Source organism: Cygnus atratus, chromosome 3, assembly GCF_013377495.2.
Source record: "Cygnus atratus isolate AKBS03 ecotype Queensland, Australia chromosome 3, CAtr_DNAZoo_HiC_assembly, whole genome shotgun sequence".
Taxonomy (NCBI): Eukaryota; Metazoa; Chordata; class Aves; order Anseriformes; family Anatidae; genus Cygnus; species Cygnus atratus.
In genome coordinates this window covers 42,666,066-42,683,885 of record NC_066364.1, presented here as the reverse complement: position 1 = coordinate 42,683,885, position 17,820 = coordinate 42,666,066, and the positions used below count along the sequence as shown (strand labels likewise).

Below are 17,820 nucleotides of genomic sequence, written 5' to 3'. Positions count from 1 at the left end.
TATGTCGTACCCTTTTTCTACTAGAATATATACCAAGATTTCAAAAATGTTTCCTGTTTTGATGTAGGATGAAGGATTAAAACCTTGAAACATGTTTATGAACTGTAGACCTATGAACAGGGAAAAGTAAGATCACATTGGCTGATCAATTTATTTTGATAAATTATCTTTTCTTCCCCTGTTCAATCTTTAGATTTTTAAAAGCATTAGTATATAAACAGTGAAGGAATGTTGACATGTTGTACTTCTGTGAATGCTTTCAATCCGAGGTCAAATTAAACTTTCTAATTAAAAATTACTTTAATTGATTTTTATCTTGCAAACTTCCTGAAAAAGAAAAAAAAATGTAGGGAAGTTAGAGTAACTCAGTGGTTGAATGCTTGGTTAGAAAACTCATAGCCGTTTCTGTTGGCGAGAAGTTCTGGTGAACATACAAATGCTCATACGTTTCTGCCACTTGTGGGTTGACAGATCCTTTAGGATCCCAAGGTACTGGAGCAGGGGGAACCACAGTCCATAGTATATTTCAGAGGGACATTGGAAAGATAGAATTACTACACTCCCTGCTTGTTAGAGGAACTTAGATGGAGAGAAAAGGTTATTCCCAGGTTGAATACAGAAACTAGTGTGGAGGAGACATTTATCTTGGGTTTCTTATATTTTATGCCCTAATCAAAATGCGGTGATACTGTTTACTTTGATCATTGTTTTTTTCCCCCGTCTCTCATAGTGATACATACTATGTGTTTAGCCTCATGAGAGATTATTTTTTGCCCGAGGCACTATATTATTTAAATAAGCCAAACAGTCATTGAATGGGAAAAAAAGATTCCTGTTGTTCTTATTTTAAAGTAAGAATCTGAGATGCAGTGACAGGAAGTGATTTGCCCAAGATTAAACAATATTTTTTCCTTAGAGCCCATCTGGGAGAAGAGAATTTCCAAGTCCCAATTTGTAAATCACGAGACCATCCTGTGCACACTTCTTTTGATGTTTCCCATACTCTTTATGTTCAAACTGTTAGCAGTGCCTCACATTATTTTGAATCTTGTTATTTGTCCAGGGTTCCCTGTTCTGCTGCTACTGGGGCTTATTAAAAAAAAAAAAAAGCAAACCTGTCAGCAACAAGAATGTAATCTGTCGTAAATAGTTGATGGTAATAATTTCTTTTTCTTCCCATGAAATACATCCTCAAACATTCTTTGAAGATAGTAGGATAAAATTTGATATAAATTTGTTGAAGTCAGTGGAATTACATCAGGACTCAGTGTAGTCCTGTTTTGTTGGTTAAACATCTGACGTGATAGCTTCATGACACATGCTTTCTTTTAATTAACTGTGATCAGAGGTGGGAGGGTGATGTGTCATAATGATAGTTATTCATGTGCTCCCTAGCAAAAACTGCCTCTAAGCCTATGTCATCTGTGGAAGATTTTCAGTTTTTTAATGTGGTCTGCACGGCCTTGAGGATGTTATGAAAGCTTTTAAAATTCTAAATAGGTTTCAGACTTTATTTTTCCCCTTTAGCTCATATAATGTAATTTCAAATATGCAATGATTCATGTATATTGAATATATATTTCATACACATGAAACCACTTTTAAAACTAGAAAATTTTTGGCACAGGCTTTTCCCTCTGTGTTCTGAGGGATGCACGGTGTCTCTTTCCCTAACCCCACATTCAGGTTCCACTTCACTATTCTGAGAAGCAGGATTTAAAAAGCAGATGGGACCCAATGAGAAAAATTGCCACTTCTGAACATTGCAGGGGTCAATTTCAATATACTGTGGGCTAGGGAAATATAGGCAGAATTACTCGAGGCTAAGAATTCTTGCCTTTGAATAATTTGAAATGACTGCATAGCAAGATATGCAAACATGGACTTCCAGCTGAGAAGCCCAGGATGGATCTTACAGGTAGTCAGGTGTTAGTTTCTTCTGCAGAAGTTTCTCCCCGAGAACCCAGAGGGTCTCAGCTTAAGTTTTGTGTTTCAGGAGTACTTTTACTTACTGTGAGGTCTCCAGGTTCTGTTGATTTTAGGATTCTTTCAGGGTGGAGGGGGGATATGGTAAGCCAGCAGGTTTGGAGTAAGGATGCAGATTCTAGGCATCTCTGACAAGAACGGCTTTGAAACAGTTGCTATGCCATATTGCCAGTGTAGCAGGGAATACTGTTAGGATGTAAATGCAGTGAGATTTGAATGAAACGTCTGTTAAAAGGCAGAGACAATTGAGGCTGCAAGAAGGGTGCAGCAGGTTGTTGGTGCTGTTCTTTCCTGAGTCTGGGTAGAACCCGGGTGCGTTCTTGTAATCGGTTCCAGCCGGTGTCAGGAGTTTGCCCTAGATTACTCCAGGATCCTGTAAGGTGATCTGCATACTGCAGCTGGGCTGGAACTGTGGCTATAAACACCTTTCATATAACTCGTGTGCCCTTGGGCTATGGGAGTGCTAAAAGCATGTTCTGAGCAGGCTGCTCCAGACATCCAGAGGTCTCGTAGCCATTTAGTGTGATTCTTTAATATCTGTTTATCTCTGATAAATCTGGCCTTTGAGCAGTCAATTAACTTTACTTGGAGTTTGCAGTAGGACCGTGTAAGTAACCACATAATATCAGTCTCGAAATTATAGCAGTCAAAACACAAAGCAGTGATGCAGTGGTTTTTCCTTCTGACAGGATTTCAGCTGTGGTTTCATGATACAAAGGCTGTGGCATCAATAACAGCTTAAGAAGTTCTGTTTACACCACCCTAGGCATGATATACCCTCTGCTGTTCTGGCACAATTATTTGTGGCCCTGTTCTAGGGGCCTCCTAGGCCAGATCCTCCTCCCATTTCCATTCTGTATTTTATTCTTAAAGCTCTGGGTTGGTTCACTGATCTGGTTCTCACTGGGTCCCACAAACAGAAGTACCAGAACAGCTGAGCAGTGGCATGTTAAAACCGTGAGGGCAGGATGAAGAGAAAGCAGTAGGAACTCCTTAATTGATATTGTTGAAGTTTCTGAATTCTGAAATCACAGCTTTACTTTAACTTTCTGCAGATCGGTTCTTTGATTCACATTTGTCCCATAAACAGTCTATAGACTGTGACTTGTTAACATCAGCAGTCTTCCAGAATATTATTTTTTTTTGTAGTGCAAAAATGTAAACTCACTAAGTAGTCAAATTGCATTGCATATATATTGCTGTATCTTTTTAAAGTGTTGATCTTTAAAATTCTCTCAGTAATCTCTGAAATCCTGTGTGGAATTGTCACCAAGTCATGGCATTAACTACTGTAGTTAATGGAGAAGGACAGAGGACAGTAGTGTTGCTGCTGGGAAGTAGTTATATTTCCATTAACAAAGAATAAGATGCTCTTTATGATAAACTCTGGACCGACATTTAAAGGACAGATATCTGCAAAATAAAAGGATTAACAGTTGTGATAGTGGAGGGAATGAGTAAGGCAGGACAATGAAGAAAGTACTACTTCAAGCATCTAGTTATCTATACAAGCTATATACATAACTGAGTGTAAGAGGTGATTTTTGATACTCCTGGGTGATCTAGTTGTAGCTAAGAATGATAAGTATGTTGACTGGGTTGCCTTTTATTTTTATTTTTTTCCTGGGAAATAGCCTTAATTGGAAAAACTTCTTTTTTCAATATACATTGCCAAGTTGATTCAAATGAGCAATCATCTGCCTTCCCAAGCTGAAAAATATGAATTGTGGGCCATATTTGACCTACCCTGCATTTTTTTTGTATCTATGTCATTGCTACCTGACGAACTCCTTACCAAATTAGCCATAACAATCCTTTGTGATTGTCATAGGAAAAATGAGTTAGAAGTAGTTTATAAACTGAAAAGATAAAAACAAGAAAAGTAAGATTGTACCTTTTCCTTCTTCTTATCCCTTATCTCTTCCTTTTTAGAGAATGTTAAAGACAAGTTTTAAGACATTACTTATAGAAATCAAAAATGTCTGAATGTTTTTGCTTCTTTACTAAAAATGAAGGTTGGAATTGTAAATGAGTCCCTTAAACCAGTTAAAACAGCATGCCCTTTATTTTGGGTCTCTGGTATGTGAATTTTGGTGGTTTTTTGTTGTTGTTTAGATCTAATTTTTAGGACAGATATCAGTTACATTCATAAAGCAAAAAGTCTGTTTTCAGTGGTGACTAAATATGCTGTCATGAAATGAAATATTTCTGTAAATTTCTTGTCTTCTTATTTTCACATTATTACATAATGATTCCTGTGAGGTATACAAATACTATTTCATGCTGATAGTCATTATTTTTCAGAAACAGAAGGAATCCAATTGGAAATTTGTGGAAGAACTCCTTAAAAAATCCACTGATGCTCAAGTAAGTGTGTAAAGGAAGAAATAATGAACATGGGAAGTGTCAGGGATACTTTCTGGAAAAGACAGTGCATGAAACAAAGACCAAGTAACAAGTGTATTTTTGGAATTCTAGTGTTTTTATCAGAGGTAAATGAACATCCTTGACGTATTTGAACTATGGCAGTATACGGTTCCCTCCTTGTTAGCAGTTACACTTGCTTTAAAGTGGTTGTGCTTGATGCTAAATTGTCAGATAAAGGAAAAAGATAATTATCCTGGAAGGGTAGGTATATGGCTACTCAGACAAGATGTATTCAGAATAAGAACTGGATGCTTAGAAAATGTAAACCAGATACTGAATGTAAGGATATCAAGTTGAAGAGACATGATGAGGGAGATAGTCAGTTGCATTGAAAATTCAGCTATATCCTCATCACAGCAGGAAGGTGACTTGCCTTGCTGAGCAATTTGTCTTACAGGCTTGAATCAAACTCTTACTGATAAGGTTCTAGTTTCTGAGCGCTCATTTCATACCTTATCATTTTTCTTTCTGCAGAACTGTTAATGCAATGCTTCATGGCCCAGAGGTCAGAATTGACCTCCTTTTAAAATGCTTTTAAATATGCTGTTCATCATGTTTTTAAATATATTACGTTGCAGCTCTGTAAATTTGTTATGAAGTTGCGTGATACAAATTGCAAATGTGGTAACAGCAACACCTATGAAAATAATTTCTTTAATTTGTGTATGCTTAAAATGAGAATAAACATGTTTATTTTTATATTTGGTCTCAGATGGAAAAAATCCTGCAAAGTTCTGTTGCTGAAAGCAGAAGAGGAATCAGTTCTTTTTTATTGCTATTACTGCTTTGCTCTTGCAGTAGTGACAGCTGTGGTAGAAGCAGAGTAAGGATCAATACTTCTTACAGTTTTTACAAGAAGATATTTTGTAGTCGTTAGGATAGTTGATACAATAGGCTGGCTATTAAAATGCTGAAAAACCACATTACATGTAAACTCTAACATTTGTGTATATAATTTTGGCTTAATAAAAGGTTGACATTTTTTGGAATGATTTCATGGTATATAATTGAATATGCATACTGTGCATATACGTTAAAGCTATAGTGATGACATCACTTATTGGATGCTTACCATTCTTGGAGAGAAACTAGAGAAATTTAGATGAGATATGAGGCAACGATATCGGAAGTAGTTTATTAGCCATTTTCCTGTGTAGGAAAATGTTCTGTATGTCAGCAACCTGACGACAGTAAGAGGACACGTTACATATTTTTTTTAAATGTTCCTCTTTTCTTGTGAAATCTTACTATTTTAAAATAAATATTATCCTAAAGCTGAATATACATAAAATACACAGCATTTTTGATGCTTTTGTTAAACAGGTATTGATTTGTAGACAGTTCAATAAGGTAGCTAGATGGTTGAGTTCAGAAGATTTGAATAATGACACAGAAATACGATGCAGATGTCTGTTTTAAGTTCCAAAGGCAGCTATGGCTGGATTTGAAACAAACTCCTGTTTGCCAAAGTTGTTTGCAACTATTACCAACAGTCCAAGGAGTCACCTACCTTATTTCCTTTCTCGAAATTTTTCCTTTTTTCCATTATGGAGTTAATTGTTGTAGGAAATGCTCCTTGGAGAACATTTGTATCTGTATATGTATATGTGAGTGCATGTTACATACTTTTATTAAAAAATGCATTTCCCTTCCTTTTCTCGCACACCAACTTTCCTGACAGTGTCTAGGAGGGAGCTTTTCCTTTACCAGTAGGCATGTCCATCTCTTCTGTCAGTCTCTCAGCTTCATACCTTCAGTTTTTACTTTTTGTGTTATCCACTTGTATCTTTGAAGTATCTGCTAAGTGAGTATTTCTGAAACCAGGAAAAGTCGGAATGGGAAGCACAATGAAGTATCAAGAAGTCAGTAATGAAATGGAACATGGACAAGCAGGGAAAGAAGAAGGGAGAAGACTCCTATTTGAAATGAACAATGGGACAGTACTGAAGATATTGCCCACTAAGGCTTGGCCTTAGCTTGTTAGTGAATCCTACCTAAGCCATCCTTTTAAGCATGTGCTCTATAGAAGAGTTCATAGAGATGCACAGTAATAGCTCTGCAAAATGTGTTGGAAGAAATGGTTGTAGTGAATCTCTCATTTACAAGAGAGGGCAGGAATTAGTGATTATAACCTTCGTTTTTTTTAAGTGTATGGGAGGTTAAAATCTGGTTATGTTTAATACCACTGGATTCAAATGATGTCCATCAACTTCATAATTCACTTGTGCTTCTTGCTCCTTAATTTCAAAAGCTTATAGACAGTAAAGGTAGGAACATAAAGTGAATGGAAATATACAACAGATGAGGGAAATTGAGATGAAGTTAAATATGCATATTTTTGTGTGTTTGAGAAAGGTATGTATCATAAATTTGCAATGTAAACTGATAATCTTTCTCCTACCAGTAACTGATAATTTATTTTCACATGACCGTCAATTTCTGTGTTGTGAAAAGGTGATTTAATAGCCACTGTTGCAGGTATGAATTTTGAGGGTAAGGGAGCATCATGAAAGTAGAGAAAAGAACCATCACCTATGCTGATGGATCAGCAGACATTAGAGTTAGCTTTTACATCCTTAGGACAGCTCAATATTGGGATGCAAAAATGACTAACCAGTGTCAAAACTGCAACTTTTTGGTAGTTGCAGTGAAACGGTTGAACTTAGTGATTAAAGCTAAGGTTTTCAGGAAAATATCAATGGTGCAGGTGATGGATAAAGTGACCAGAACACTCAAGTCACATTAACTGAGAACAGCTCTAATGAATTAAACCAATGAATCTTCAAGGTAATCATAGAACACACCTCTCTCGTGAGGTAAATACTGTGTCAATAACAGAGTGGAGCTCTGGATTCTTGGTCCCTGCTGTCCCTGCATGCATGGCTTCTGCCTCTGTGGTGGTCCATCTTCACAGGCATGATGCTGAGTAGCAAGTCTGGCCCATGGATTCTCACCTCCAGTTTGCTATGTGGGTCATCCCTAGTATGGAGAGGGCAGCCCTCGTGCAGACAGCAGAGAACCTCAGCTACCTTCATGCAGCATGTGCCTGGTTTTGGGGGTGATAAAGACTTCCTGAGGAAGGTACCCCATGTCCAGGTAAAGGTGGCAGAGGGGTGCTGCAGTGCAGCTGCAGTCTCCAGGTAGGAAGTCCTTGCCTCCAAGGATATAGCTGAACAAGGGCAAGATGTGAAGCTGCTATTCAGGTTAGGGGGGACCAATATATAGGTGGGAAGTAAAGGTACTCTGTAGGCTGTAAATAAAGGCAAGAGCAGTAGTGGATACCTGGGCAAGTGTAGAGTGCTGCTTGCCTAGAGGAGTTGTGGATGTTTAAGGCCAGGTTGGATGGGGCTTTGAGCAGCCTGGTCTAGTGGAAGGTGTCCCTGCCCATGGCAGGAATTAGATGATCTTTAAGGTATCTTCCAACCCAAACCATTCTATGATTCCTTAGATATATCTTTTCAGTTTCAAACAGTTGACAGATTGGTGAGTTTCTCAGCCAGAAATCACCCTTTTTTTTTAAAAATCTTGATAGATAGAGTTGAAGACAATTGCTTGTATGAAAGATTTCCCATCTGTATCGCAAAACCAGCAGTTATATTCAACGACCAACATCTTCAACACTTGAGACATTTATTGGAAACTGGTTATGTGATGTATTGCCTAGTTCTTTTGTAATTTGGATTTCTGTTTTGGGACTAACGACAAAGGTAGAGGTGGTCTACAATTCTGTTTGCACAAAATGAAAATTACTGTACTAGGAATGTTAACGAATATTAACATCTGTATTTGTATACTAGGCAACATCAAACTGACTAAATTAATGGGTTATTAGTATAAGATGAATTTGTTAGGAACTTTTATTGTGAGAATCAAAAGGGGTTTTTCGTTTGTTTGTAAGGGCTGATAGCAGTCTGTCTTACTAGCCTTCTCTCATTTGGGGAAGTAAATGCTTCATGATTGATTTCTGCCTCAATTTTATTATACCTTCACTACTTTGGTGTTTAATTCTAATCTAAACGAAATACAGAACTGCTTGTGTTCTAGGAAACCAATTTTGTTACTTCAGTAGGAGGTCATAATAGAAAAATGTTGTGTTTAGATAATACTACCATTTTGATAGTATCTGGTGTTCCTCCCTTCAGCGATAAATTAAAAGCTGACTACCTCAAGAGTTCTCATAGTGTTTCCAGCAGTGCAGGAGACCATTTTAAGCAAAAGAGAAGTGAAAGAATCCATTAATCCCAGGGGTATTAGAAGTCTGGAGAACTCTTTCATATTAAATTCAAGATAAAGCCTTCAGTACTATCTTGGTTTTGGAAGCCGTTCTAAAACTATTGTTGGACAGAGAAATAATGGTTGAAATTGAAGTTGCTCACAATACCATGTTTCCTGTTGAATTAGTTTAATTGAAATAGTCATTGTTTGTTAAATTAGATCATAAATATAATCCTGTGCACAAATTACTATTTTAGGACTAAGCATTCTCTTTCCAAAATGGGTATGCGTGGTTTTTGTTTGTCTTGTCATCTTTTGTAATGGAGTAGATCTCTCTAGAGGAATAGATATATTCATCTGCAGTTTGTTTTATATCCAGATTCTTATTCATGAAAAATAGCACAGTTGAAAATGGCTGCAGTTCTGTCCCTTGGTTTTGGGTGAGATTATTTTTATTGTGGGGACACTACTGATTTTATATGTAGTGTTATGTCATTTAAGAACAATTCTTGATGATCACCTTTCATTTGTTGACATTTTTATTGTATTTGAACTGTTATTCTCTCTGTCTTACTCTCTTGATGTGTCCTCTCTATGGACGCTTCAGTGTTTTCCATACGTTATATGTAATGTCTTGAATGTGTAATTTTCTATGACAACTGAAAATGCCTTTTCAATTTTCAACTTGCTTAAAAAATATACCTCTTTAGAAGGTGTATAACTTAGATTAATTATTCATAAGAGAAGGCAAACATTAAAAGTTATTGTAGATGGTTGGTGTAAGTGCTTACAGTGTTCTAATAAAGTGTAGAAAATAATGTTTTCTACAGGAATGTATATCCAGATTTATGAAGTTAGAGATAAGTTTATGAGTTATAACTCCTATGTTGTATTGAAACTTGGGGGGAAACAGATCTAAGACATAGTAAGCCATAAGAGATACCATTTTGGGTGAAATTAAAGTCACTGTCTTTCAGTAACAGGTACTTAATGAAAGACCATTAAATATAACAAAAATATAACACAAGTTGATGTTGTTTTTTGCTTGGCATCAGTAGGTAGGTTGTTTGGTTTTGTGTTGTTGTTGTATTTCTTCTTGTTTTGTTTTTTTTATTCAACCATTTTCTGAACTGGCTTAACATGGGACATGTGTAAACCAGGACCCTGTATAGTCCATGATCCAGCGATGTAATTGGAACTGAAAGAGAAAGCTTCCTGATATTTATCTGAGACATGAATGAGGTTTTGTTCATTCTCTTTCCTGGTGCTGTGATTTTAAGTCGTAAGTCTCATCTTACAGAATCAGAGAATCATTTAGGTTGAAAAAGACCTTTAAGATCATCAAGTCCAACCATTTTGTATCTCTTTTATTTTTCTTCCCCTTTGTATCGTTCTTTAGCTCATCATACACATTTAGGATTTCCAAGCCTGTGTAGTATTTAGATGTATTTGAAAGTAGGTCAGGGCTTTCTCTCGTCACAGAACAAGTGGAGTCAAGTCCTCCCAGGGTGTTATATTTACTATCATCCTGAGGTAGATGCCTAAAACTGGCTGGATTAAACACATGATTTCATTCTGAGTGGGGAGCTCCTTATGTCCTAGTTCTGATGCAAGTCGAGTTTTGCTGACATCAAAAGCTGTCCCGCTCTCAGTAGCTCACAATTGCAATCTGAATGCTTCACTGTGTTCAAATTGTTTGGAATTTCCTATTTTCTTTACTGTGGGTTGTCTTTGGTTTGTCTGCAAAGTTTGGAACTGATGGAAGCATTTGGAAAATGTTTCTATTTCTGCAGAGGAACTCATTAGCAATTGTTCAGAGGCTTATTTGCTGTTCCTTTAGAGTTGTCTGGGATGTTATCAATATTGCAATGTTGCAGGAATTTAACAAGGGACATGATTCAAAAATTAAAGATCTTCCCATTTTCTGTTCTATTAAGAGAAGCATGACCTCTCCAGATAGCTGTACCTTCCCTCTGTATCAGTGGTGAATGAGCTTTCCTTTGGACATATATGACAGAAGGGTTTAAACATTCAGCTGACTTCTTATGCATTCAGTGTAGTGCCCTATTTACTGTTCTGTAAGGTCCTATACCGTGCAATTGTGTTTCAAGTTAGGCCCCCAGTATTGAGGTTGCTGCTACTGTAAAGTCTACAACTGTGTGGACACCTGAAAGGGTGCACGATGAACTATTTTACTGGCTGCATTACAACATGCATTGGATGACAATGTCTCTGTGTATGTCAGCTTTTATATTCTAGTTCATTGTTTGTAATAGCAGATGCCATTTACTTTATATTTGTTGAGAATCACAGAATGGTTTGGGTTGGAAGGGACCTTGAAGACCACCCAGTTCCAACCCCCCTGCCATGGGCAGGGACACCTCCCACCAGACCAGGTTGCCCAAAGCCCCATCCAGCCTGGCCTTGAACACCTCCAGGGATGGGGCATCCACAGCTTCCCTGGGCAACCTGTGCCAGTGCCTCACCACTCTCTGAGTAAAGAGTTTCTTCCTTCTGTCTTAGCTAAACCTACCCTCTTTTAGTTTAAAGCCATTACCTCTTATCCTATCAACGCAGTCCCTGACACAGAGTCCCTCCCCATCTTTCCTGTAGTCCCCCTTTAGGCACTGGCAGGCCACTATAAGGTTTCCCCAGAGCCTTCTCTTCTCCAGGCTGAACAACCCCAACTCCCTCAGCCTGCCTTCATAGGAGAGGTGCTCCAGCCCCTTATCATCTTTGTGGCCCTCCTCTGGAGTCATTCTAAGAGAAATAATGTTTATATGAAGAAATTATTCTGAGTAGTCTGATAGTATTGGGTTTATATGTAGACATGGTGATGTTTCCCTCCTACATTTAAACTTTTTATTCCCTTTGCAAGACTGGTGTATTAGAGGAACAGTTACGAATGTATCTTCAGTGCTGTTTGACTTTGAGTAGTTTCTGGGACTGGAACCTATCTGTTGTCACCATACTCTGGGATTATTACAGCAAGAACCTGGTAAGTAAATGAATATATAAAAATACAGAATTGCATGTGGATCATCTTCAGTTTTTAGCAATTAATTCTGATTCCCCTTTAGCCAAACATGATTGCTATACTTCTGTAAAATTGACTAGTCAATGGCAGTATGCCTGAATTTGCTATATGAATTAGAATGTATCTTTTTTTCTTCATTAGGGCTACTGATTTTAAGATCTTCTGAAAGCACTTTGCACATTTTTGATGTGTCTTTATTTTTGGAGTTGTGGTACGAACATGCCCTTTTGTTTGTGTGAAGGATTGTATCTTACTGTCTTTGGAATATTAACATTTATTGCTACTTATCTTCTTTATGTGTTTTATTTTTTCTTTTAGAACAGTTGCTTTACTGTTCCGTGGCTTGGTCTGAAGGGTCTGGCAAATATCAGTAAAACTTCTTTGTCAATGCTTGAGTTGGTAAAAAGTTGCTGTTGTGAACAGCAGATCCCCACCCTGTACGAGTCCAGCAACAGTTACCTCATTTTTCTCAGCATTTTGGCACGGATGATGAAAGAAGAGGCAGAGAACAGTGGCGTGCATCCTTGGAAACAAATTAAAGGACGGTATGGCTGCAATTTGGCTTGTCTCGTGCTATAAGAGATCTAGTCGGTCTGACTGCATGGCCCTTTGAGGCACACACTAAAGCAAAGTGGGGTACAGCGCTCATGAGAAAGTAAAGGGGGTGAAGGATCCGGGGTGTTCGTGGTCTGAAGAAGGCAGTTGTTCCGTTTCGTTTCTGTTGCCAGCTAAGGCTGTGACAGGTGTATAGCTGGGTCCAAGAGTCATCTTGGCATCCGCAGCCTGTGATGATTTGTTTCATCCCACCAGCCAGGAATATGGTATACTGGCAACTATGCAGTGGTACAATCCTGTTGCCAGTAAGGTAATGTAATTAAAGCACAGAAATTCTGTTTTGAGCTGCATGTAAGCCATGTGTTGTCTAAGAACATACAGCCTGGCTCTTGCTAAGCCTTCAATTCCCTTTATATTTCCTTTTTCCTTTATACGGTTGCCAACATTTCTCACAATATTTTTTTGTGAGGGTTTTACTTTTTCATTTAATTCTGAAACATACTAATTAAGAGAGGTGCTAAGTCATGATATTTAACAGCATACATATTTATGTTTTTTTAATCAAAATTGTGACATTGCGTGTACTTACTGAGTCCTCAAAACTTTTAGTAATGATATCATACTGATTATTAAAGGTGCTAACACTTAAGATTTCTTTCATTGGTTATAACTGACTTAGATTTGTTTTGGAGTTTTTTGCTGGTTTTGATTTTTAAGATTAAGTTAATATGTAAATAAAAAAATGGATAAAATGTGCATGCAGACCTTATAGAGCTATGTCGTATGTCTCTCCCAAAAGAGAAGGGTTATCTTTGCTATCAGAAGGGGAAAATGTGTGTACTAGCTATGTAAGCTTCAAGAGTTGTTACAGTCAGTAAAGTTTGGGTTTTAAAATTGCTACAACTACATATTGAAACAAATAAATTGTTATATGCAGAATCAGTGTCTTGCTTTGGTTAGTAATTTTAATTAGTCTGTTTCATTTTCACTGAAAACAAATTAGACTTAAATTTTTGTGTTGTTATAGCTTGTTACTTTGTCTAATTTAAGAGGGGGAATAATAATACACAACACACACTTTGTCAGTCTGCTCAACCAGTATTCATCACTTATGACTTGAATAAATTAATTACACAAGTAGCAAAATTTAACAGCCTACAGCTATGATTTTGGGATGAACTCTGTTTTCAGCAGCTAACCAAGCATTAATTGATGCATGAAGAACGTAAATGCCTGTCAGTAGTAATTTACTACTAAACAACATTAATTGGATTTGCTATAATTTTTGGTGGCTAGATTTGATAACCTCAGCACCACTTCCAACTATTTTTCCAGGTGACAGGATAGGAAAACAGCCTTTATGGATGTTTAACTACTGTATGTGGAACTCACTTTAAATTAAAGGTGAAGCATGTACCCAGGTTTTTAATTGCACAGAAGGAAAGTTAAGCTACCCATTTTCATCTTATTCCTCTCTCATAAGAATGGTGACTTTTATTTAAAAGTCTAGATCTGAGCATGAAAGATAACTGCGTGAAAGATTTCTGCTTTTTGCCAGGTACTTTAAAAGTTGCAAAGTAGCCGTGCTTCTCAGCGTATGACTTAACACTATTGTATAAGCAATACATCCTAATGTTTCTTAAAATCTTTCTGCTCAGTAGAGGTTTCTCTCCCAAATGCCTCCTGTTTCCTGTTTCTTTGTTTTCTCCCAGTTTCCCTGTTTTCTCCCAGATTTGTAATCCTCAATTCATACAATTGGCCTTCAATAAAGAGCAGTACTGCAGAGAAAGGGGGCTTTCCATCAAAAATCTTCCTTCTAGTTTTACTGCAGTGACAGTTGAGTAGGCAAACTTTGGTAGTGTAACATAAGAAGAGAAATTGGTATCTAAAGGAAGGAGGGCTCCTGTTTTTTTTCTTTTGTTTTCTGTGTGCCACCTGGAAATAACAGTTGCTAGGAAAGAAGCTGGGCTACAGGATCTGTTCACTAATACTGAGAGATACCACTTAAATTGCTTCCTATCCCAGTAGCCTTCATGGGCTGAGTTTGTATGATGTGAAGGCATGGTATGGAGGAAACGTGTCACTGACAAAATAGAGTCTGTTCATCACACTGTGCTCAGCTTTCTATGGGAGGTTGGATAAGATAGGAAGGTTAGGCTGTATCTGAGCTGAAAACTCTAATTTGTACCTTACAGTGGACCACAAATTGTAATAATGTGTTCCATTAGCTAAAAGAGAAGATGAGGGGAAGGAAAAGAGGATATTTACAGGGTACCTGTAAACTAAAAGCAGGAAAATGCAATTTTTGTGTATCAAGTGGATAGAAAATTTAATGCTTTACAAAACTTTCTTTCTTGATTTGTTGTTTTTTGTTGTGTTTTTTTTTTTCTTTTAATGTAGAATTTATTCCAAGTTCCATCGGAAAAGAATGCAGGAGCTGACAGAAGTGGGGCTGCAGAACTTTTTTAACCTGTTTCTTATGCTAGCAATTGTGGCAGAGACAGAAGATATAGTGAGTAGAGTGCTGGATCTTCTGGATTTCCTGACCCCATCCTCTGTCACCATGTCTCAGAGAGCTCTCATTTGGAGAGGTCATTTTGCTTTCCTTTTGATATATGTTGAGAAGAATATGGATATTAGTGTCCTAGCGGAGAAACTCTCAAATGCTTTCCGTGACAAAGCAAAGGAGTTTTTGGTAGCCAAAAATGACTACACACAGAAACAAAATCTCTGGACTCTACTTTCAACATACATTGATGGTGTCCAAGAAGTGTTTGAGACCAGCTGCTACTTGAGCCTTTCTGAGGAAAAGTTACTAAATGATGGCTTTACTATGCTGCTGCCTGCTTGTCGAGGAGCTGAACTGAGTATGGTCCTGAATTTTCTTCAGGTTGTTCTAGCCAGACTTAGGTAAGTTATTTTGTTAGACTGTGGATATAGACTGGAATGTTTTTTGTGTTCAGGTTAAGCTGTAGTTCATACTAATTTCTTACTGAAATAGAGCAAAAGGAAAAAGATAACTTTAGAGGATTGTGAATGATATGTTAAATTTTGAAATCTGCCAATGCCCTGCTGCATTTAGAATTTTAGAAATGTTTCCTTACTATTTCAATTAACACAGGTTTGCTGTCTTTGATATTTTGTAATGAATTAGTGACACTGTAGAAAGTTGTTCAGTTGCCACTGTTTCAGATATTATTTCTTTTTGGCACAGGAAATTTTGAAACTATTATCTGTACTAAATTACTGAAGTAATGTTTATTTGTGGTGTTTTTTTTCTTTCCCCAGTGAATTTTCTGTTTTTCAGACTTCATTCTAATTCTTTTTTTCTTCTTTCAGCAAGGTTGCAATCAAACACAACAGTTATGGAGTCTTAAATACTTGTCTAAGGTTTGTTAGAAAAGAAGGAAATCATATTTTACCACTTCGAAGCAGTTTTGCTTTGATGTACTAGTTCAGGTTTCAGCATCTACGGTGCCCTTCAGTAATAAGCATATTTTTGTCTACTGATGCCTTTTAGAGGTAGTCTTCCAGTTTGAAGCCCAAACTGCTTTTTTTTTTTTATATATTTATATTAAGAGGCAGCTATTGATCTGCCATTACTTCAAATGTGCAAGACTGAAATATGTGGAAAGAGCTGTGGAAGAGTGCATAATAGGAACAGTGAGGCCCATATGCAAGGTCTCTCTTCAACTAGGTTCTTTGTTATTGTCTAGTAGTTTGAGTGCAGCTGTCAATAGCTTACACATCCGAAGACAACTGTTTTTCAGGCAGTCTTTTGAAAAAAGATGAAGCATGAAACTAAGTTTAGTTGATTTATTATTTATTATTTCAGTTCAACCGAATGTATTTACTGGAATAAATTGGAGACTTCAAAAATACTTTGACATTTTCTCCGTTAGCTAATACACCGTATTTGTAATGTTGCTTTTTAAGATGAAGTAGGGAGACTTGTGAAAGTTGCCTATTTCATAACTTGACATTGTTCTGAAGCTTTCCAAAACCTGAGGGTTATGTAGTCCTTTTGTAACACAGACAGAAGGGCACAGAAGTCTATTACAGATTTCTCAGGATGTCATGGGCAATATACAGTGCAGTATTCATACCTTTTTTTTATTAAAAGGAGGTCTGCTGAAATATTAGAATTACCAACATGCTCAAATAGTGGTTGGCATGTCAGGTATTGTTAGAGCCTTGTTTTTAACTGTTCTTTATTTCAGCTTCTGTATTTATACGTTTGGTTATCTGCCTATTTATCCCATCAATTACAAAGTTTAATTTCCGTATTGTTTATAAAACACTTTGATCTTGGTGGTATGGGAAACAGTAAAGTGTTGCTGGTTCTCTCTTGCACTTTGACAGACTTGCTGGAAATAGTCCTCTGTCAACACATGAGTGAAACAATGCTAATAATATTTTCTTCATTCAGAAAATTTGGATGACTGTGCTAACCAAAGGTGAAAGTATTATTGGCTTAACCAGACTGATAACACCTGGTCTGTTTCGAAATGTGGGAAAGGATGAAATTGCTCAATGCAATTTTCTCTCCTGTTTTTAAAATTCAGGCAGATACAAGGTAGTTGGCCTTTCACAAATGTAATTTTTCTGCACATTGCACGCTAATAGTTTTATAACTGTACAATAGAGAATTTACAGGTAGGAAGGAAGTGAGATCACTGATTAAAGTGAAGCAGCTCCCTCTAGGCTGTTAGGAAATAACAACTTCATGTGCCATTTTCTGCTAACCGCAGATGATGGCTCACAGGAGCATTCTTTATTGCTGATTAAGGAGCATTATGAAAATACTGACTTAGGTGCGTTAAACTAAATGCCTCAGTGTTTAAAGCTTAAAATGTCAAATAGTTTTAGCAGTCCCCTTTAACATATCTTATTGCGTTGCTAGAATCACATTCCAGGTTTCCCACTTGCTTTTATTTGAGAGTATTGTAAAAATAGCAATCTTTCATTTGCAGAGTGAGGTGTAGCCAAAAGCTCTGCTTTAATTATAGGTATTCATGCTGCTATGGTTAAGGGTCTGTCAGCATTTCCATTATAAACCTTTATTTTCAAGGGTTTGTATCATAGCTGTGAAAACTTGCTCTGGGCTAAAACTTGGCATACATGGTTTTGATAGAGGGCTTGTTTTCTTCTTTTCTTTTTTTCTTAAAAGGCATCTGAAAAGAGACCCCCACCTGCACCATTTTTATACCACTGTGTTTTAAAATAACCCTTTCCAGGTATTTTTGTATTTTGTTGTCTTCTAGAAAAGTACTGGTAGCTTTTAATTGTTGCATTTATCTATGGTTTTGCCATTTTAAATGAGCTTTTTTAGGCCATTATTTTTTAAAAAATTAATGGTTATCATTGTGATTATTTCAGTGTCCATATATTTAAATATAACTGACTTGTCAGGAGAACTCGTTTTTATTACTTTTTTGATCTGTGGTGAGTGGATAATTGGAAACAAGATGCTACTTGCTGGCACTTCCATGTATTTGATCTTCAGAGTGAGATTCAGTATGAAGTGTAAGATTGTATTTTAATACAGTCTCCTTTTTAAAAGCATGTGTAAAATAAACAATAAACAATCAAGAACCCCC

General features: G+C 37.0%; 1 protein-coding gene across 3 annotated transcripts in view; it reads left to right on the top strand.

Annotated features, from left to right (window-relative positions):
• Positions 1-17,820, top strand: part of MMS22L (MMS22 like, DNA repair protein) — a 95,853-nt gene that overhangs the window by 24,052 nt on the left and 53,981 nt on the right. For 2 of the 3 annotated variants that reach the window (XM_035561753.2, XM_035561754.2), the window contains 4 exons: positions 4,291-4,353; positions 11,507-11,626; positions 11,984-12,210; positions 14,621-15,130. In XM_035561753.2, the coding sequence (XP_035417646.1) occupies positions 4,291-4,353; positions 11,507-11,626; positions 11,984-12,210; positions 14,621-15,130 (920 nt within the window). The remainder of the gene's footprint in view (positions 1-4,290; positions 4,354-11,506; positions 11,627-11,983; positions 12,211-14,620; positions 15,131-17,820) is intronic. The other variant, XM_050709910.1, reaches the window with a different exon arrangement.